The sequence below is a fragment of the Taudactylus pleione genome, unplaced genomic scaffold (genome assembly GCF_031769625.1).
Source record: "Taudactylus pleione unplaced genomic scaffold, aTauple2 ptg000146l, whole genome shotgun sequence".
NCBI classification, from domain to species: Eukaryota; Metazoa; Chordata; class Amphibia; order Anura; family Myobatrachidae; genus Taudactylus; species Taudactylus pleione.
In genome coordinates, this window is record NW_028284548.1 from 4,674,640 (window position 1) to 4,697,351 (window position 22,712).

At 44.2% G+C, this 22,712-nt stretch overlaps 1 protein-coding gene across 2 annotated transcripts in view; it reads left to right on the top strand.

Moving 5' to 3' along the window:
• CRB1 (crumbs cell polarity complex component 1) overlaps window positions 1-22,712 on the top strand; it is a 103,514-nt gene that overhangs the window by 42,569 nt on the left and 38,233 nt on the right. For both annotated transcript variants that reach the window (XM_088474059.1, XM_088474060.1), the window contains exons 3-5: window positions 8,122-8,317; window positions 8,402-8,541; window positions 10,441-10,608. In XM_088474059.1, coding sequence (XP_088330185.1) covers window positions 8,122-8,317; window positions 8,402-8,541; window positions 10,441-10,608 — 504 coding nt within the window. The remainder of the gene's footprint in view (window positions 1-8,121; window positions 8,318-8,401; window positions 8,542-10,440; window positions 10,609-22,712) is intronic.

The following is a 22,712-nucleotide window of genomic DNA, read 5'->3' on the forward strand; positions in this document are numbered from 1 at the left end:
GTTATTCTTCATAGGAAGTTACCCTAGACTCAAACATTAAAGGTAGTAAAATCAATATAAAGGCATATGTAAGTATCAACATTGTTTATAAATATTGGTTGATATACTAAATCCCATTTCCACTGGTAATACTCTATACTTGCCTACTTTAAGTATCTCCTCTTCTCTCCGAAGAATATTCTTAGCTTGGTGAAGATAGGTGAGTATGCAATACTCTCATATATTAATCGTGCAATTTAGGGCAGATCACACAGATAACCTACAGAAAAGCATTCTAAAGTATACAGTATATTTTCATATGTTACAAGCTGTCTTTATTTAAAGACATTTTCTTGCCTTTGTGTGGGATCCACTGGTCATACGGTGATAATCTGTATTTCCAATAAGCACAATATACAGAGTAGATCTCCAATATATTAATGAATGCTAATTTACAAATACTCGCTCATACTCAAAAATGCAAGTTACAAGCATCCCTTTATATCAGGTAAGTATACTTCTGTTGAGACAACATGTTTCTAAGAGTTCGCCAGACTAGTAATTGTCAACAGTTTAAACTTCTAACCCACACAGATAATTAATAATCCATCTTACATTTAACAGGGGTGTAACTATATAAGGCGCATGAGTAAAGGGATGCCCACCCCACTGACTATGCACCCATTGACTATACTTACCTTTCTTATAAGAATGAATGGGGAAAGCACTGATTGGCTGAGAGTGTGGGAGCTCCGCTCTCAGTCAGTGAGTGCTTCCCCCATTCACTCCTATGACAGTGACCAGCAGTGACCTGCCATTTGTGAAGCACTGTACCGAGTGTACATTACTGTCCGTCTCAGGTTTATTCTCCTCATGAGACCTCTATCCTCATGCGCTGTCTGCAGGGCCATCCACTTGTCGTGCTGACACTTTCCTGCGAATTATGACATACACATGTTGCTCCACACATATCTATCTACTTCATCAGGATTTGGACTGCCACCTGGATGACTTGTACTCTTCCACAGCTTTTCATGCTTGAGCTGCATGTATCAGTGGCGAGTGATGGGATCTGGTTCACCTCAAGTGTCTGTAGCTACGGCGGTTTGCCAGTATGAGCCTGGCATCGGCACTTTAATCTGGCCGAGAACAAGTGGTGGTTCCTATACTAGGATACACCATGCTAGTGGATGCAGCTTTTTAAGTGAGTCGAGGGTCTCTATTTTCCTACAAGATTTTACCTAGGGAGTGCAGCCTTTCCCCATCAGTAAAATCAACCACCCGCAAGGACTGCCTAGTAGTGGCAGGCAGTGACTTCCCATTGAAAGTGCTCCCTGCGAATCACAGACGAACAGGCAATCCCAGAGGGAGGTATTTTCTTCCCCCAGGAATGGCAGTCTTGACTGCAATTAGCAGAGAGAGCACTTCCAATGGGTAGCCACTCCCCTGCTATAACGGCAACCCTATCTGGCTGCTAGGGCCTGCAGCTGATGTGGTCTCTAGAAGCCTGGGCTGCTTATCAATTTATGTGCAAGCCGGATGCACAGATGGGTAAAAAAGCAGCAGACCCCTCAGAGGCTACAGGTAGGAGCTGCCAATGAACCTGGCACATTATCATGCATGCAATATCAGTATGTACTATATATATTTCTAAAGGGGCCAGGTTCATGTGTCTGTAGTGGTTGGCCACACCCCTTCTGCTGACTGACTACTCCCCTTAAGCATGGGCCCCTACCACTGCATTCCTCCGGTGGTCCCTTAATGTCCCAGTCCGACACTGTTCACACATCTGAGCTAGCCCTGGGTATAGGCTATATTGGTGAATGTCTAGTGGGGCCCAGTCCACCAGGAAAATTGCTTCCGAAACCACTTCTATATTTAATACTATTTAAAAGGTTGGACATCTTTTTAGGCAAACTTCTCTGCAGGCTACTCCCGGAGAGGAGGAGTTCAAAGTCAGCAAAGTCAGTGTTTTTAGGTATGGCAGCTCCCAAATGCACAGATTGATTCTGCTTAGAGATGAGCAGTTTGGTTTTGGCTCGGATATTCCCACCAAATTTCACGGACAAAGATGACGTTTTGCCTCATTCTGAATCCTGCACTTGCCGAGAAGATCTGAGCCTAAACTGATTCTAATTCTAATCTTCACGGAGCACAATCAGCAATATCTCTCCCAGTAATAAATCTGGTTAGTTCCATGAATGGAAAGTAAAAGTGCAAAAATATGTTTATAAGGTTCAGATCGCAAATCTTCAGACAGGAGACAACAGAAAAATGAAGTCTACTTCCTTGCCAGATTAAACAAATGAATAACCCTGTCAGAATCACTGAAGGAAAAAAAATATTCAATCTAAAAAATGTTTCATGTAAACCTAGAACTGGATCCTGATCTCAGTGTCCGACGCCCAAGGTTTCACGTGAAAACCCAGCAAACCTAATTTTTCATTGTCACCTCTGAACACAACCTTCTAAACTGTAATCACAAGCACAGGGGGCAGGTACATGTAAAGCACAGCTGAAATGCAGTTAGTTCCAAATCAATTTATACTTTCCAAGTGATAAAATGAAGCAACTTAAAATGTACGATGTGGAAGTTTTGTGTTTACCAAATGACTGTGTCCTGGACCCCTCTGGATTTGCACTGCATGAGCTTCATTTAGATTAGGATGCATTTTTGTAACCAAAAGTAGATGTAAACATACACCATGAAAATTTGCAGCCTTAACTCATACACTCCTTTGGCCACCACTAACACCACAATTCTGATGACACCCAAATCTACCTCTATTGCCCCAACCTCCCTCCATCTTTCTTATCTCAGGTGTTTAACCAGCTCCACCTGGATGTCCCAATGCCGCCTCAAACCTAATATGTCAAACAAGTTGAATGATTATGTGCAACTGCACATTGGTGAAAAGTTCTGAAAACCCCTATGACGCATGCATTACACACCATGTACACACTAAGGTCCTGCTGCGATCAAGACAGACGGTCTCTGTAAGGTGGTAGAAACGTGATGGGCGGTGACTGGGAGACAGCTAGCAGTGTACGCAAACATGGCCCGTTCAGTGTGCGTCATTATCGCAGTGTAAGGGATGTTTTAATGTAGCAATTATTGGAAGGAAGGGGTTGCGAACCCGGAGCAGAAGCATTCACCATATTCAGTCAAGCTCCGAAAATATTGAATTGAGAGTTGATGAATTCTGTCCCCATACTAGTGTATGGGGACAGCGGGCCATACCGATGGAGGAAGGTAAGTAGGAGATATCTGTGATATCTCCTGCTTTACCTTCTTGATGAATGGCCCGATAACTTAATTTTTATAATTGCAGGTGAAAATGTGCTTTTGTGACAATTAAGTAATAATGAATAGGCCCCTTTATGTGTTTGAGTGATTACACTGGAGGGACAGCAGTTGCTGCTGTTGCTAAGGGGTCTATTTACTAATCCTTGGATGGAGATAAAGTGAACAGAGATAAGGTTCCAGCCAATCCGCTCCTAACTGCCATGTCACAGGCTGTGTTTGAAAAATGACAGTTAGGAGCTTGTTGGCTGGGACTTTATCTCCATCCACGGCTTAGTAAATAGACCCCTCAATGTGATGATGTGTTACTGTTACGTACTTTGTTGTTACAGGATTGTTCTAGAAGAAAATGTGATGAAGTAATTTTTGATATTCATGTGTATACTGTAGCTGTCATATCTGTATGTTGTTAAACAAAACCATTTTATCATATACACTACAGTAAATAGTTTTACCACAAAGCGTTTTTCCAGTGTGTGCATACTGACAGTGTGTATGGAAGAATATTTGATCTGGCAAATACTCTGCTAACATCCTCATCCTCCACATCTCTCTGTTAACCTACAGTAAGTTTGAATAAGACCCAATGGCCCATCCACCAGGTCCAGGTCCATCCACGTTCCTACCATTTGATGATCCAGCCTTGCAAAAATACCTTCTCTAGGGAATCTGGGGCTGATGCTTAAAATGTTCCCTCATAAACTATACATTGCCAGAAATCCTCTCTACAATCTTTGAAGTGCTCCCTGAAAATCTAACTCTTCACTTTTGCCCATCTTAAAATATAAAAGGAGAGGGTAGGCAGAGACAGTATGAGCAATGGTACACAGATGGGCATGTCAGATAAATAAAGCAGAGGGAGTAGAAGCACACACAGATGATGATGATGTTTTCCTTGTAAAAAAGGATGATTAAAGAAATGTATAACACAACTAGTCCCCACACACGATTAACTACTTCAGCATCATTTGTACAGCCCCATTCATTAGAATTAATACAATTATTACAATCATTACCTTTATAACCTCATAATTAATTAGCCTCAATCAAATAATTCCAATCATGTAAATTAATCCCCTAAGTACTTTCATCTTGTCTTTCTGGTGGTCTATGGGGTTTGGTCGGTGTCCCTCGCTGACTCCGGCAGGTTTCTCCTCTTGTGGTGTCCCACTGTGTGCCACCATCTTGCCACTGCTTTCCCCTGAATTTGACCTCTAATGGCCGCCATATTGCCAGGGGTCTTTCAAATAATATCCGGGGGCGTTGCAGTTTTACGTGAGAATTAATTTTTCTTTTATGCTTTATTTTTATGCCTGATTTTTTAACTTCTGTTTTCAAATTATTTTTTAATTATTTGTATTTTTATTTATTCCTTTAACCATTGTTGTTTACAGTAGTGAAAACGATTTTATTTTTAAATTTCGTTTATCCATGACAATAGTAAGTTGTATTGTGATGCCATTAATCTAAGCAATAAATCAATTGATTATAGATTATCAATTTTTTTGTTAGGTCATCCCTTATTTGCCAAATGCAGACTACAGTATATTTCATGTTTTGCTAAAAGGGTGTTCGACCACTTATATCTTAAGTACTGACACTACCTTTAAAAGTCCTATATAACTAGGCTCCCATTTATGGAGAGGACTAGTTTTGCATAGCTGAAGTGACACAATGAAGTCTTCATCTATAAGTACCCTTCTCAGCGCTGGACATGCTCTCCTGTTTCCAATTCTGTTTTCTTTGGGAAAGCTACCAGTTCTCCTTAGGTCACAAAGATCGTGCACCTGTTAGTGCTGCCCCTACATTATTTTTTAATTGAGCTGGACAGCCTGGTTGCTGCAGTTGTTGCTGTAGTTAGTTACCTCTCTCTCTGTGGATACTATGCTGGAAACTCTTCTGCTCTCCAGTGTCTCCTGTAGATACTATGCTGGAAACTCTCCTGCTCTCCAGTGTTTCCTATAGCTACTCTGCTGGAAACTCTTCTGCTCTCCAGTGTTTCCTATAGATACTCTGCTGGAAACTCTCCTGCTCTCCAGTGTCTCCTGTAGATACTATGCTGGAAACTCTCCTGCTCTCCAGTGTTTTCTGTAGATACTCTGCTGGAAACTCTCCTGCACTCCAGTGTCTCCTATAGATACTCTGCTGGAAACTCTCCTGCTCTCCAGTGTCTCCTGTAGATACTATGCTGGAAACTCTCCTGCTCTCCAGTGTTTTCTGTAGATACTCTGCTGGAAACTCTTCTGCTCTCCAGTGTCTCCTGTGGATACTCTGCTGGAGACTCTCCTGCTCTCCAGTGTCTCCTGTGGATACTCTGCTGGAAACTCTCCTACACTGCAGTGTCTCCTGTGGATACTCTGCTGGAAACTCTCCTGCTCTCTGGTGCCTCCTGTGAATACTCTGCTGGAAACTCTCCTGCTCTCCAGTGTCTCCTGTGGATACTCTGCTGGAAACTCTCCTGCTCTCTGGTGCCTCCTGTGGATACTCTGCTGGAAACTATCCTGCTCTCTGGTGCCTCCTGTGGATACTCTGCTGGAAACTCTCCTGCTCTCCAGTGTTTCCTATAGATACTCTGCTGGAGACTCTCCTGCACTGCAGTGTCTCCTGTGGATACTCTGATGGAAACTCTCCTGCACTCCAGTGTTTCCTATAGATACTCTGCTGGAAACTCTCCTGCTCTCCAGTGTTTCCTATAGATACTCTGCTGGAAACTCTCCTGCACTGCAGTGTCTCCTGTGGATACTCTGCTGGAAACTCCCCTGCTCTCTGGTGCCTCCTGTGAATACTCTGCTGGAAACGCTCCTGCTCTCCAGTGTCTCCTGTGGATACTCTGCTGGAAACTCTCCTGCTCTCTGGTGCCTCCTGTGGATACTCTGCTTGAAACTCTCCTGCTCTCCAGTGTCTCCTGTGGATACTCCGCTGGAATCTCTCCTGCTCTCTGGTGTCTCCTGTGGATACTCTGCTGGAAACTCTCCTGCTCTCCAGTGTCTCCTGTAGATACTATGCTGGAAACTCTCCTGCTCTCCAGTGTTTTCTGTAGATACTCTGCTGGAAACTCTTCTGCTCTCCAGTGTCTCCTGTGGATACTCTGCTGGAGACTCTCCTGCTCTCCAGTGTCTCCTGTGGATACTCTGCTGGAAACTCTCCTACACTGCAGTGTCTCCTGTGGATACTCTGCTGGAAACTCTCCTGCTCTCTGGTGCCTCCTGTGAATACTCTGCTGGAAACTCTCCTGCTCTCCAGTGTCTCCTGTGGATACTCTGCTGGAAACTCTCCTGCTCTCTGGTGCCTCCTGTGGATACTCTGCTGGAAACTATCCTGCTCTCTGGTGCCTCCTGTGGATACTCTGCTGGAAACTCTCCTGCTCTCCAGTGTTTCCTATAGATACTCTGCTGGAGACTCTCCTGCACTGCAGTGTCTCCTGTGGATACTCTGATGGAAACTCTCCTGCACTCCAGTGTTTCCTATAGATACTCTGCTGGAAACTCTCCTGCTCTCCAGTGTTTCCTATAGATACTCTGCTGGAAACTCTCCTGCACTGCAGTGTCTCCTGTGGATACTCTGCTGGAAACTCTCCTGCTCTCTGGTGCCTCCTGTGAATACTCTGCTGGAAACGCTCCTGCTCTCCAGTGTCTCCTGTGGATACTCTGCTGGAAACTCTCCTGCTCTCTGGTGCCTCCTGTGGATACTCTGCTTGAAACTCTCCTGCTCTCCAGTGTCTCCTGTGGATACTCTGCTGGAATCTCTCCTGCTCTCTGGTGCCTCCTGTGGATACTCTGCTTGAAACTCTCCTGCTCTCCAGTGTCTCCTGTGGATACTCTGCTGGAAACTATCCTGCTCTCTGGTGCCTCCTGTGGATACTCTGCTGGAAACTCTCCTGCTCTCCAGTGTCTCCTGTGGATACTCTGCTGGAAACTCTCCTGCTCTCTGGTGTCTCCTGTGGATACTCTGCTGGAAACTCTCCTGCTCTCTGGTGTCTCCTGTGGATACTCTGCTGGAAACTCTCCTGCTATCCAGTGTCTCCTGTGGATACTCTGCTGGAAACTCTCCTGCTCTCTGGTGCCTCCTGTGGATACTCTGCTGGAAACTCTCCTGCTATCCAGTGTCTCCTGTAGATACTCTGCTGGAAACTCTCCTGCTCTCCAGTGCCTCCTGTGGATACTCTGCTGGAGACTCTCCTGCAAGGGACAGTTAAGGACAGCCTCAGTGTGTGCCCCCTCTATCTCATCAGCACATGTGCTCAGTAAATGTGCTCAGTAGACTCTGTCACTATGCCAGAGTCTGCTGTGCATGCGTCGATCTCTGGTAAAAATATCGCAGGCAGCATTTTCCCAGGGATTTCTGTAGTGTGGATCTCTGGAATCATGGAATTTGCGACATGTTCCCTTTGGTATCTGCGGTGCCAACGGAAACGTAAGTATTGTGTATGGGTGCAGAACCCTGCATCCATTACAGATATGCCCTTAGCCCAGGCAGATGCTTAGGAGAGCAGGGGCCTCTAGAGTCATCATAAGTAACCCTTATCATATTTTTGCACTGTAGCTCAGCTGCTACAACAATAAAATAAATACTATTTTATTTATTGCTGAGATTATTACACTTTTTGGTGTGATAACCAGTATGATGATAAAGCAAGCCATGAATACATTATGTAGATTACTTGATTACTGAATACTGATTAAATATTTTAGATATATTTTATTAATATATTAGGACCCATGTTTGCTACTTGTAAATTAAAAAAAAAAGATCTACTGAGTGATAAATTCATTACTATTTTTCCTTCCAAACATTTTGCAAACAGTACAGTAAATTAATCCTGTTTTTTTTTTTTCAAGGCACAAACTGTGAGATGGATTTGAATGAGTGTTTGTCAGTCCCTTGCCTTAATGGTGCCACTTGCCTCGACTTTTTGGGATCTTTTTCTTGTGCATGCCCAGTAGGCCTCCGTGGTGACCTTTGTGAAGTCAACATAAATGAGTGTATTAGTTCTCCGTGCCTTAATGGTGGACATTGTGTGGATATGATTAATGGGTGAGTGAAGTTTTTCTTTACATGATCCCTCAATCACTGTAAAAACATTTAATCATGGTTTCCTGTTTGTTTCTCTAATTTTAGGTATAGCTGTGACTGCAGTATGGTAGGATTCACTGGTCTACATTGTGAAACCCCAGCAGCTCTGTGCCTGTCACAACCATGTCAAAATAATGCCACCTGCCTAGAGGATTTGGGAAGCTTTAAGTGTCTCTGCTGGCCAGGTATTTTGTTAATTGTAATAATGAACTATGCTTTAGCAAGGTCTGTGAGGGCAAACAAATAGTAGTTGTGGACTTTTTACAAGACTCTGGGGACGGGATGCATCAATGCAAAAATTCCATATGCACCAAGTTCCGAAAAGCAAAGCTTTCCGGAGCTTGGACCTGATAGGCACCACCATCTATAGATGGTGTTGCCTAATAGAAGCCTATTGGCTTCCCTTCAGAGCTTTCCCTGAGTGAGATCCAATGGGATCCCTCCCAGATCACCTGCAGCTCAGGCATGCGCTTCAAAGGGACTAAACCATAAAATTCAAAGGGTCATAAACCCAGAAATTCCCACACCGCAAAGGACAGCTCTTATCGGCATGAGATAAGAGCCGGTATGCATGCGATCTTGGCAGGATGCATCGCATCCAAAATGCAATGCTTGATGCATCCAGCCCTGGGTCAAAAGTATCAAGAGGAGATTATGGCATTCAGCCAGCTATGGTTGCAAACTGGTTTGGCTACTATCAAGTGATGAAAAGTGGTTACTGACTTATACTTACCTAAAGTACAGGTAGGACGGTTGCCCACTCTCCTGGAAGAACCAAGCTCGGGAGTATCCTGTAAACGCAGGGAGAGTAGGCAAGCATGTTTCATAGTCCTACCTACGTTTATACACACTTGCCAACTTTCCAGGAGACTCCTGAATTTTGAGGAGACCTCCCGGACTACCAGGAGAGTAGACCAGCATCCCAGATTCTGCCTGCTATCCCAGATTCTGCCTGCTATCCTAGATGCTGCCTGCTATCCCAGATTCTGCCTGCTATCCTAGATTCTGCCTGCTATCCCAGATTCTGCCTGCTATCCTAGATTCTGCCTGCTATCCCAGATTCTGCCTGCTATCCTAGATTCTGCCTGCTATCCCAGATTCTGCCTGCTATCCCAGATTCTGCCTGCTATCTCAGATTCTGCCTGCTATCCTAGATTCTGCCTGCTATCCCAGATTCTGCCTGCTATCCTAGATTCTGCCTGCTATCCTAGATTCTGCCTGCTATCCCAGATTCTGCCTGCTATCCTAGATTCTGCCTGCTATCCTAGATTCTGCCTGCTATCCCAGATTCTGCCTGCTATCCTAGATTCTGCCTGCTATCCTAGATTCTGCCTGCTATCCCAGATTCTGCCTGCTATCCTAGATTCTGCCTGCTATCCTAGATTCTGCCTGCTATCCCAGTGAAGTTTCAACTGACTGCAGCAAATTGTGCAACTGTAGCCCCGCCATCCTATGCTCCATGGCATGAATTTCGCTATTGCACATCACCAGGCCTCGTGCACTTTCCCACTAAACGTAAGCAAGTATGCTGTCAGACAATCCCCTTCATTAATGACAGCTTTTCCGTTTTCTCCAATAATACTAGCCATTGTATATTCATGTATATCCTAATTATGGGCCTGATTCAGGGATGTGCACTAATACTACCGCTGTTGCGTATTTGTAAAAAATATGCAAATGCTGCAGCTGCCAGGATTTATATCTAGATGCCCACTGGCGGCTTCGCAAATCCAAGTGACTGTGTATATATACGCAGCATTGGTCTCAGATCAATCGGTTATAGGAGTTCTGAGTAACCCTATGGTCACGCAGAATGCTTCCAAAAACTGAGACTCTGGAGCCATTATTACTGCATATGGGATTGCAGTCATAGGCTGGGGCATGCCCCAAAAATGGTTGCGACACTCTTGCGTTTTAGCCGCCACTCCTCGTTACCCCCCCCAAACACTTCCTGACTGTCAATCATAATGCAGACAAAGACTCGCTATGACCACTGACTGTAAGTAAGTTGATGCATGTGCTGTGCACCTCAGACGAATGTCTGTCACCATTGAATTTTTGAATACTAATTCCTAATACTGCAGGTTATACAGGATCTTTATGTGAGAAGGACATGCACATGTGCAGAAGCCAACCATGTAAGTCCGGCACGGAGTGTGTGGAGCTGATGCCGTCAAACATGTCTATAGGACGAACCGAAGAGCAGGAGGAATTCACAGGATACATTTGCAAATGTGGCAATGGATTAACTGGTATGTACTAAAAAGAATAATAGTAATAAAATAGTATTAAATGCCAAAAAACTTTTTTTAATAAAAACTCTAAGCTGCAAAGCTTCGAACTTTAAACTTGTACATAGATGCATATAATATAATACTACTACAGTACTACTACTACTAATAATATTTATTATTTATTTAGAAAAGTACATACTTTGTATTATTGCTATAGAACCATTATTTGCATTCTGTATTAAATTTTTCTGTTAACAAAATTGAACTGGAACGTTATTCTGTATGCACTGTAACTTAATACTTATTGAAGAGGAGCTCTTTGAATACACTAAAATAACATTATGAGCATGTTCACAGGTAAATTCATGAGAGGCCGATAAAATAGGTCAAAATAAAAGATACATCACTTCCAATAAACTACCACTCATTCAATTATAGAAATGTCAGTGTAGTACCATTCTGCAAGAGGGCACCATTTGACTTTTTATCACCATTATGCACTCTTTGCAGACCCAGGGGTAAATTTACTAAGATGGGAGTTCTATTTAAGAAGTGATGTTGCCCACTCAGATTCCAGGTATTATCTTCTAGAAGGTGCTAGATAAATGAGAAGTAGAATCTGATTGGTTGGTATAGGCAACATCACTTCTAAAATAGAACTCCCTTCTTAGTAAATTTACCCCTCAATGTCACATTGAATAGCATCCTTTATTTTCTACTACTGACACTCATACGAGGATCACACACAAACAATTACCAATGGTTTTCAACATCCTAACTCACTTTCCAATCTATAAAGTAATTGCTATTATTTCTCTCTATTATTTTTAAGATTTTGCTACAAACTAGAGTTACTGTGTATCTATTTAATTCTTGCGATTAAGGGTTAGTTTTAATGTTAATATGACTTCATAAATGATCATTACAACAAACAACCACCCTTCTTCTATTCTGTGTTTGTATAAATACTTGTTAGTTTGTTACATGAAGGGGAAACATTGCGGCTAGGTCTGTCTCTTTTGTGTGTTCTGTTTTTAGGATGGAAGTGGTAGTTATTCTTTCAACAGTATTTATTCTAATTTCTAACCATCATTTCTAGGTACTTACCCAATAGTGCCTGAATCACAAATTGTATATTTTTTGCCTCTAGTTTCTACTAATTTAAATAAACTCACCAAAAACCTTCTACAAGTCCAAATACAACAATTAAGAAAGGTAAAAAATCCATAAACCACAAAGAGGTTGGTTACATAAGACATAAAACGATCATTTACGAATTGGTAAAAATTGCAGCCCTACAACACTTCTGTTTTGTGCAGGCGCAACAAATTGTGCGCCCAGCGCATTTCAATGTGAATTCCCACATGATGTACAAATTGTAATTCCCAATATCTGTTGCTCTGCATGTACTGTACTTTGCAAAATCTTCATGGTAAAAAGATCACTACCAAGTCCAACCTACTTCCACTTTATTCATTTTTTACTTTAACATTTTTCTCCTAAAATAATTATTGGTTTAAACGTATCTATCTCTTACAGTACGCTTTTATTTACATTGCACCAAAGAGCAACTGGAAGGTACAAAATGTGCCCCATTAAATGTATGAGCTGAAACTAGGGCACACAGGATATTCCGATGCTCTCCTCATTCACTCATTTAGTAGGCTAAACCTGGTCAGTGCACCGAGGGCCAGATTAACAATGGGATGGATGGAGCTACAGCTCCAGGCCTCCACATAAATATAGGACCATCATCATGGCAGGATGATGATGACCAGTTGCCTAGCTGACAATTGTAATTCTAGTTTTCTCACAAAATTACGCAATTTTGTTCTATGTATTTAGGGAGGCAGTAGGATTGATAGTGTAAGGAGTTTATACACCCATGTATCAGTGATAACACCCACACAGCATTCATCGCCCTTCTCAGTATAGGCCCTTGAGCCCATGTGGCCCTTAATCTGGCCCTGCGTGCACCTGTTAGGTGCTAGATCTTGCGTTTGTGTTCGCTAACTTCTCTGACCCTTTGGCTTCTGCAGTTTTCCTCCAGTTTCTTGTACCTGGTAAATCCTGCAGTTCTCCCATCTGCTCCTTCTGCCTGGTAATCCTGCAGTCTGTATCTGGTCCCTTGTGTCTGGTGCTCCATTCTTGGTTCTCCACTTCATTTCAAGGTCAGATGTCACATGTTATCTTGTATACACTGGGCCTTATTTGATGATCTCATGGAATCCCAGCTGTCACTTGTGCCTTGTGTCTCATCCCATCAGCACCTATCAGCAAATTAATTCCTAACAGTCAGCACTGGTACCCGCAGGGATGGCTGCAATCTGCATGGTGTCATCAGTAAAGCCTATGCTAGGATTGGCCATAGGGAGAGGAACCATCAATAGTATGAAACTATACAATATTCCTACCATTGAAGTTTCGAGGAGCGTGCACACAGAGGATTGCCAAATCCCATGCATTTTTCACCTGGGAGACAGACCACGGAGGCGGGGCAAGACATGAGTAGTCGCCTTTCCCACCTTTGAATGAGAGAGTGGGTGGGGCTGCAGTGCTGACTGATAGCTAAGGCTGTCATGTCAGCACACACAGCTAGAGGAGGGAGGCAGGGGCGGCCCACCCATCCCATCCCATCAGCACTAATGAGCTGTTACAATGGCAGCTACAACTTGCTGACAGCAAGTAGTAGCACTGTGCTAGCTAGTTTAAAATGAAAGTCATTGGCTGGCGGACCCATGGCTACCATTGATGCTGGGAAACTAGTTGATACTGCACAATTGATGGTAAAACCATCGGCCATCGAGTGATGACCTTCGATGATTTCTAATTATCGATGGACGATGGCAATCCCTAGCCTTTACATCCTTGCTGGGGTCTCTGGTACACACTTGCACAACGTTAGGCTCCATGTCTCTATAGTGGGTTGTGCCAAACCATTCTGATCGTTTTGGATCTATAATATCCTAGCTAGTTCCTGATAGAGGATGGGTACGGGATGCTGACACTCGGGATCCCAGCGGTCAGAATCCCGATGCCAGCATCCCGACAGGGTTAGAATACCGACACTTGTCGTTCAGTATTCTAACCCTCCCCTTCTCCCTACCCTAACCCCTCCTCCCTGGTGCCTGACCATAACCTCCCCCCTAGTGCCTAACCCTAACCTCCCACACCCTAAACCTAACCCTCCCTCCTTAGTTCCTAACCCTCCCCCAAACCCACTACTTACCTTCGGGATTCTGACAAGTGTCTGATTCCATTGCTGGCATTCTGAGCACCGGAATCCATGTGGTCGAGATATTGACCGCATCCCCCTGATAGAAACATAGGACCTCATTCAGAGTCGGTCGAAGCGGCCGCACGGTCGTACGGGAAAAGGGGCCGGTTATGCAAATGATTCCCTCGCAAGTTGCGTCCTTAAGTTCGGATCGGTAGCTGGCCGACCAAGGGGAGGAAGCGGTCGGAAGACAAAAAAATACGCCCCCTTCTCGTACGCATTGCACGTCATCTCTGGGCATATAAGGATTAATCGAGACCATCGGGAACCATCGGAACTGGTCGTAGCGCTTAAGGTTGACCATACCCTCTCTTAAGCTCTACGATCATGTCAGTGTAAAAACCTCCCATGTCACGTGCCATGACGCTACTTTGTTAATTATGCACTCCCATAAACCGTATGCACTCCCACAAAACGCCGTTCGCATAATTAGGCACGCCTGCGTTCGGATCTCCACTCCCCTGTTTTCAAGCACCTTCCCCTGTTACCACCCACAAACACCTCAATCTGTCACTCAAACTACCGACCTGGCTGTGTTCAAGGAGAGAGAAAGTTCTGATCGTAGCGGCTAGTTTGCGCACGCGCATTGCGAACTTCATGCATGTGCAGTATAGCGAACATCGGTGACGTACGACCGTGCGGCCGCTTCGACCGACTCTGAATGAGGTCCATAATTTGCACAACCAAGGAGCAGACAATACAAATCAGGTCCTATTGTGGACTTGAAAATGCTGTGGTACTTGTAAAACTGAAACCATCTCCCTGTATTTGGCTACCCAACCCCCAACAGTTCATTTAAATAATCATGTCCTGCAAAAGTAAATCTTATTTATTCTCTTGGGTATAAAATGAAGAACATTCATACACCTAATATGTACATAGCAAGATCTACCCTGAATTCCTCCTAAAACTGGCATTTCCATCACCATGGGCACCTGCTTATTGTAACCACCCTCCTTGTCACGATCCGGTGCAAGTGTTCCTCTGTGGAGGACGGTGAGCCGGGGGGTTCGGGTGACTAGGGAAGTGACTGTAGCTAGGTCTCCTAGTTGCGGCCGAACCCAGGTTTGGCTAGACCTGCCCAGAGGCGCGGAGTCTAACTCACTTGGTGGTTTTCTCCAGTGACCCCTCCAATTGGGATTTGGTTTTCCGTTGCACCAACTGAGCAGGTCGCGGCCCTCTGGACAAGTACCTGGGAATGGCAGGAGACCAGAAACTATATTAAACAAAGCAAATGCTAGAACACTGGAGATAAACTGGATGCTTGAATATTAGAACGGAACAGAATACTGGAACACAATTAGAAATCCTGATCACAGGCTTGCATGAGATTACTGAGAAATGTACTGAGAATCACTGAGAAATCCAGGTGCTGATTAGCACAGTAGCTCAGGGAGATGTGGACACTGGCAGGTACTGGAGTTTGCTAAATATGCAGGTGCTGGCTGCACAGACAAACACAGAGCAGAGTGGACAAAGGCTTATTCCGCATCCTGACACTCCTATTTTGACCTAGATATTGTTGCTCTTTGATAGACAATTTGCACTGCAAATTTGAACTCTTCTGTGGTTATAAATCAGCCTTTAGGAGTATATCGGACACATTATGAAATATTTTGGAGTAGTGGCATCATTATTCAATGAGTGTAACAAAATCTATATGCTGTATAACCTATTGATGTGCAATGTTGGAATTGGCACAGGTGCAATGTACCCAATTCAATGTAGACTCTCATTCGAGTAGAGTTCTAGTTGAAATTCAGGAAAAGAGATTTTGCTGCCATCTAGTGGTGAAGAAATATTTAAAGTTTAGAATATACTGTATCTCATATGAAATAAGCATTGCTGGAATGAATAATGTGCTTACACACTAGACGATATTTTACATGATTCGTTCGATTTCTCCGCATCAGAACGGCAAATTGTGTAAAATATGTCAAAATCGTGGGTGTCCACTCATGATCACCGCTGGTCGTACAACGCATCTTCAGCCAATCTTGTACACGATTTTGTGCAGATCGTTCGTGTGTTGGCACTGATGATCTTTCGCACGATCTATCGTTCATTCCGCGCCACTTGACTGACATATCCCTGTACACGCCCACTCTCCATTTTGTGCAGCATCGTGCCTTGGAAGAAGACGGACGCTGACACATCTGATCTCGTTCTATTATATTTTGGTAAGTATAATGATTGTGCTGCTGAGCACCAATGTATCCACTGACCACCAGTGTGTTTTAAATGCAAACCCTGTCCACCAATGTCTATTATTAATTGCATGACCCACCCACTGACCACCAATGTGTATAAATGCATGACCCACCCACTGACCACCATTCTGTTCCCCCTTCCCTGTCCACCAATGTCTATTATTAAATACAAGAACCCACTCACTGACCACCAATGTGTATAAATGCATGACCCACCCACTGACCACTATTCTGTGCTACCTCTCCTGTCCACCAATGTCTATTATTAAATGTATGACCCACCCACTGACCACCAATGTGTATAAATGCATGACCCACCCACTGACCACCATTCCGTGTCCCCTCCCCTGTCCACCAATGTCTATTATTAAATGCATGACCCACCCACTGACCACCAAAGTGCATAAATGCATGACCCACCAACTGACCACCATTAATTGCCCAGCCCTTTTGTGTATTTATAATATATATTATTTAAAAAAAAAAAACAGTATAATTCATATTATGAACATAATACATTTATGAAATCATTCTAAATAAAACTTTATTGAAAAATGCAAAATTAAAAAAATTAACATCAACATTCAAACACCGTAACATTAAAACAGCATAACTTAAAACAACATTAAAAATACTATAACTATAAACAACATTAAAAACAACAACACATGGCAACATTAAAAATCCCTCCAAAAAACTGTATAAAAATCAATGAAAATTGGTTTGACAAATGTCCATTTCATTTTTTTTTCCCCCATAGAAATGTCTTTGGATAAGGTTTGCGATTTTATTACTGGCTTCCTGGAGTTTTGCAAGTCAAGAAATGTCTTTGGAGGGTCACCTGTCGTGACTATGCCAACAAGTCCAAAAAAATATTGGGATTGGAGGAGTTGGAGCCTCCGCTGATAATGTGTACCACCCCACCTTGTGGTATTACAATTTGATCTCCTTTCTCCTGGAGCAAGAACCTCAGTGAGGGTCTGTTGTCCTGATGGCCGAGAGAGAGGGAGAAGAGTAGGCAGCCGAAGTTGCGAGCGTGGCATCCGAGGAAGGTTTGGTAAGTAGAGACACAGGGTCTCATGCAGACCCGGTCGCAAGCGCTGAGCGCTTGCAACCAGGTCGATGTTGACCCACTGGGCATGCGCACGTCGGAGCCGGCTCCGACGTGCGCATGCGCGAGACCCGGCTAGCGACGGGCGCTCCGTCGCTACGGGTCTCACATCAAAGGGGGCGAGCTGTCGATGTTGAATGACAGTTAGCCCCGTTTGGGAGGCGGGCAGGGGGGGTGGCCATTTGGGGGCGGCCCACTCACATCAGCAATGATGTCAGTGGGGAGCTTCCTGCTCGATCAGAGCAGGGAGCTTCCTGGGGCTTGCGCTTGCCGAGACCTTAGGGTCTCGTTGCAAGCCCCGATGGTCGCGATGGTCTTGACTATCGCGACCATCACCCTGGTCGGTCGCTAAGCTGTGGGTCATAACCCACAGCTTAGCTAGCGACCAGGAGGCTGCACTTCAAGATGCAAGCAGCCGCCCTCATTCAGAGCGACCACTTGCATCGGTCTGAATGGGCCACAGTGCATACACACCATGTTTGTTATTGTTTTTTTTTTTTTACATTACATTCCTTCCTTTCCCCAAATTGTCTGTTTCATTTTTTTTTATCTGAGACAGTCCTCCTGCCATGGCACTGCCCCCGGTCCGTTAAAGTAAGTCATGTATTTCTCCCTCACTTGTTTTGCCCAGGCAGTCCCTGTGTTTTGCAGGCCAGGTGTGGCCACATACGACAACTGGCCAATCTCCTCAGGGCGGTCAGTGTCATCTGGCATAGCTGTGCCAAATGCCCTTTGTTGGGTTGTTTTGTGCCGTAGAACGTTTTGCAGGACACAGCACACCAAGATGACCCAGTTAATTTTGCCCACACGCAGGTTTATTGAGGTGTGGAAAATGCTGAAGCGGTTACTGAGCATTAAAAACGCATTTTCCACAATACGGCGTTCCCTGGAAAGGTTGTAATTGTAGATGCGCTTCTCGCTGGTCAGGCCCCTTTGCGCATATGGCTTCATGATATTCTCGTGTAATTTGAAAGCCTCATCAGCCACAAAGACAAAGTTTAGGCCGTGCTTGGTCTCCTCCCCTGTGGGCAAGTTGAGGGTCTAGGAGATGAGCCTCCGGTAGAATGTGGTCTGTTTGAACGACCCACCATCCGAAGCATGGCAATTCTTGCCAACATCTACAAAGATAAACTCATAGTTGGCATTCACCACCGCCATGAGAATGATACTGAAGTACCCCTTCTAATTATAATAGTAGGATCTGCTGTCAGCAGGTGGAGTGATGCGGATATGTTTCCCATCGATGGCTCCCCCGCAGTTAGGGGAATTTCAATGCCGTTCAAATTCTTCAGCGATGGCTTTCTACTCATCCACGGTTGTAGGAAACTAGAAAAAAAGGAAATATTGGTTAAAACATGATCATTAATTTTTGGTTTATTTTTTTCCAACAGACTCTCACCCAAGAACTGTAGTTGGGCCTCATCGGGGAAAGTGAGGGGGAGGTATCACTGCGTGCATGCCCACCACCAACAGCTACACAAAAAGAAAGGCATCGGCAGGGAAGAAAACAGCCACAAACCACGCAGCCTGCAAATGACTTCTTGAGGCAGGCTGAAGAGTTCATAAGAAGGCCCTCCGACATATTTGATCACTTAATTTCCTACATAAATAGCTCCATGAAGCAGATGAGGCCTGATATGCAGCTAGAATTTCAGTGTCTGCTGTATGATTTAGTAATCAGGGGGCTCAGAAATCATTTGTCACCAGCCACTACATCGCTGACCCTCATCCCTACCCACCTGCCCCTCCCACCTCGGTGATGCCTTCAACCCAGTCACAGCCTACTCCCCCACCCACTAACCCATCTACCTCAAGCCAGGCTATTTATAGTGCCCTTTTGGAGTCTGAGGAGAAGATTCCTGGGTTTTACAACCTTTAACAGTTTTATTTTATAATTTTATACAATTATCAACAAGTTTTATCTTTCCCAATAGCTACTCTATGGTATATGATGATGACGCTCATTGGACACGGTCACTAAACACCTTGCGTAAGGACAGATTGCTGGAAGCCGGGGACACAATCTGTACTTGCACCATGTGTTTCTTGGCCTATTCAATCCGGCGTCTGACATACCATATATCATAGAGCAGCATAGCTATTGGGACTGATAAAACTTGTTAATTGCCTTTTACATTCTAAATGCATATATAGTTAAAAAAAAATGCATTTTCACAGTTATTTTTTCCATGTTTGAAATGCCAATGTTATAGTGTCATAAAGACAGTTTTATTACACGCAGCCATGTTGGCAGCAAATTTGACACTGTTTTTAAAGTGTTTTTACACTTGTTTTCTTCATTTACAAAAAAAAAAATTTTCTTTCTAAAAAGATTTAACTTGTAGTGGATTTTTTCTTAACTTGCAAAACCGATACTGCAGAACTTTGAAATTAGCCTTGCAGGTCTCCGGGATGATGACGCCCAAATCCTGAGGGAAGATGAAGGACCCAAACTTCAGGTCAGCCAGAGACCTTCCTATAGCCATGTACCTCAGGGTAGTCACCAGCCTCTCCTCAGCAGGGATGGCCCTCTGCAGCTTAGTATCCTGCCTCTGGATGTAGGGAGTCACCAGGCATAGCAACTCCTCAAAGGTGGCATCATACATGAGGAAGAAGTTGCTGTCAGGGGCGTATCTATAATGGGTGCAGGGTGGGCCCCTGGGTCCAGGGGGGCCCCGCACTGCACACCCTGCACACATAACATACTCACCTCTCCGGAGTCCCACGTCGGAGCAGGGTCCAGCGCTCTAAAAATGACTGGAAAATTGCCACTGCGGCCATTTTCCCATCGTTTGCGCATGCGCAGTTAAGGGAAAATGGCCGCCACAGCCATTTTCCAGGTGAATTGTGTATACAGAGTCTATAATTCAGGCGCTGGCCACGCACAGCTCAGTGCGCTGCCGGCCGCCGGACAGAGAGGAGGGGGCCCGTGTCAGAGACTGCACACGGACCCCCTCCTCTCTAGAAACGCCCCTGGTTTCGGTAGTCATCTGGATTGTTCTCCCGAATCTCCATCAGCAGCGACATGTGAGAGCAAGTATCCCTCTGCAGCAGCTACTCCTTCGTCCAGCATGCTCTCTTTTTTTTCTGTGCCCTCTCGTTCACCACCTTAGCCCCAGCATAGGCTAGCAGAACTCTATAGCGATAGGGGTCAATCACCACAGAATACAGGATAGAATGCAGCAAAAACACTTTGTTAAGCCAGGCAAAACAAAGCAGAGCACAGTAGCAATGTACAGCGTTCAGCAGGTATAAACTAAGCCTTTGTAGTCACAGAGCAAAAGTGCACAGAGCTGAAATGGCGCCTGCTTTATATACCCTCTAGTTAGGCCTGCCCATTATTTACATTTTGCTGAAATCTTGAAGATCATCGTCAGGTGTTTGGCAAGCTAACGATATATCATGCACGATGTAATGATTTGGAGATCGTTAACGATGCAAAATAGATCGTTAGATCACTGGTCAGATTGGACACTTTATATCACCATATTGTGTCCTGGAGTGCCGGGGATAGTTCAAGGAAAATCGCTCAGGATATAGCTTCTTGAGCACATCGTCTAGTGTGTAGGCACCTTTAGGGATAATTTGTTGACATTCATAATGTCACATGCCTGACGTATGTATTATGTAGACAATTGCAAATTGCAATGAAGCCACCCAATGCGTGTCAATACTAGCAATATAAGAATATTTTCTGTCTGTTTGTTCAGAAAACTGCATCATTTTGTAGTGGAAACTCCTAGAAATTACCTAAACTTTGTTTCATCTCAATCCATCAAGTTAAAGCTGAGCAATAACAAAAAGAAATGTATTGTCATCTTCAATACAAAAGATAGGTACAGTATGGCACCATGCGCATGGCCGGTAAGGGGAGGGGGGAGAGGTGCTTTGTTCACTTAAATAGGATACATAGCAATCTGTGTACAGGGCACAAAGTGACATTGTTGTGAGCGGTGGGTGAAGGCGCTGCTGCCACCAGTCTGTATAGCTCTGCTGGTCACATGGGCCACTCCTGAACAGAGGCCCTGATTCAGAGCCGGACGCTATTTGCGCTCGCTCGTCCAGAAAAAGGGACTGGCTATTTAAATTGACCGTTCGCTCTTTGCGGTCTGTTGACGCCTCTATGTCTGAACAAGCGAACAAAACATGCGGACGTTTTCTTGTAAAAAACGCCCCCTGGCCGCTCGCATCATACGTCATCTCCGCTATTTATTAGATTAATCGAGTACATTGAAAAGCGAATGAACTGCTCACTATTCATGTGGTTGCATTTTCCTACCGCAATCATGCGAGCAGTTCTGGCTAAAAAACACCCAACTGACGTGGTCGATGATGCTGCTTTGTTAATTATGCACACCCTTAAAACGCCCGTTTTGACCTTTTGGCACGCCTGCGTTCAGATCTCCACTCCCCGTTTTCAAGCAGCTTCCCCTGTTACCACCCACAAACGCCTCATCCTGTCACTGAAATTAGCAGGCATTCGCTATTTTGCGAGCACACGATTTTCGGCCGCGGGCAACAGCTAATAATGTGTAGGTGCAAAGACATTATACAAATTTGCGATGTGTTATGGCAGTGATGTCTAAATTTAAAGGAATACTACAGCGAGGGATATAGTTTAAGGTAACCTGATATCATGATTTCAATCATTCTGTTTATTGAAAGATATTTACATGAGAGAGGAACATACACTTGTTATCATTCTCTTACAGTCACCAAAACACTCCAAACAAAATGCAGTTGCTGCTATATAGATAACATACTAACCACAAAATGTGCAGAAATGCAGCACATTGCGCCCACACGTAACTATTTCTCATTCTTGCACCCACATGATATGTGGGGCTGCAGACCCAGTATAAAATGTGCATGTTATATAACAATATGTCAGAATTGTTGCCTACTTCCACATTGGGGTCTGTTCATTATCCCTTAATTTCTACAAAAGTAGGTGAAAATTAACATTTTCACCTACTTTTGTAGAAATTAAGTATTGGTACCATTCATTGCAAAGGTAATACAGGAAATATGGCTTTCTCCTGCTTATCTTTCAGTCCCGACCTGGCCCATTGTCCCCATGCAATTGTTTGGGGATCAAAATTCATCAAACTCCGAAAATACATAATTTGTGAAGCTTGACAGCGGGAACCTTCGCCATCTTTAGATGGCATTTGTTGCTGGATCCCTGCTACTTCCTATGGAAAAAGGTCCAAGGTTTTGAAGAGGATCTGATTGGATCCCTCCGCCCCTATTCACCTCCTTCCACCGGACACTGGGTCCTTTGTGTGCATGTGTGAACCCAAGTTCACACAACTTGGGTTTGCACATGCAACTTGCCCCCTTCACTCCTAATTGGTTTGAGCCCCTAATCTCAACACCAGAGGTCAACATTCATGATGTGGACATTGTCAAGATGTCAACATTTGCATCAGGTTTAGGGTTGGGTTTTGCGTTAGGATTAGAGTTAGGGTTACCATTGGGGTTAGGGTAAGAATCACACTAAAAACTAGAGATGTGCGCGGAC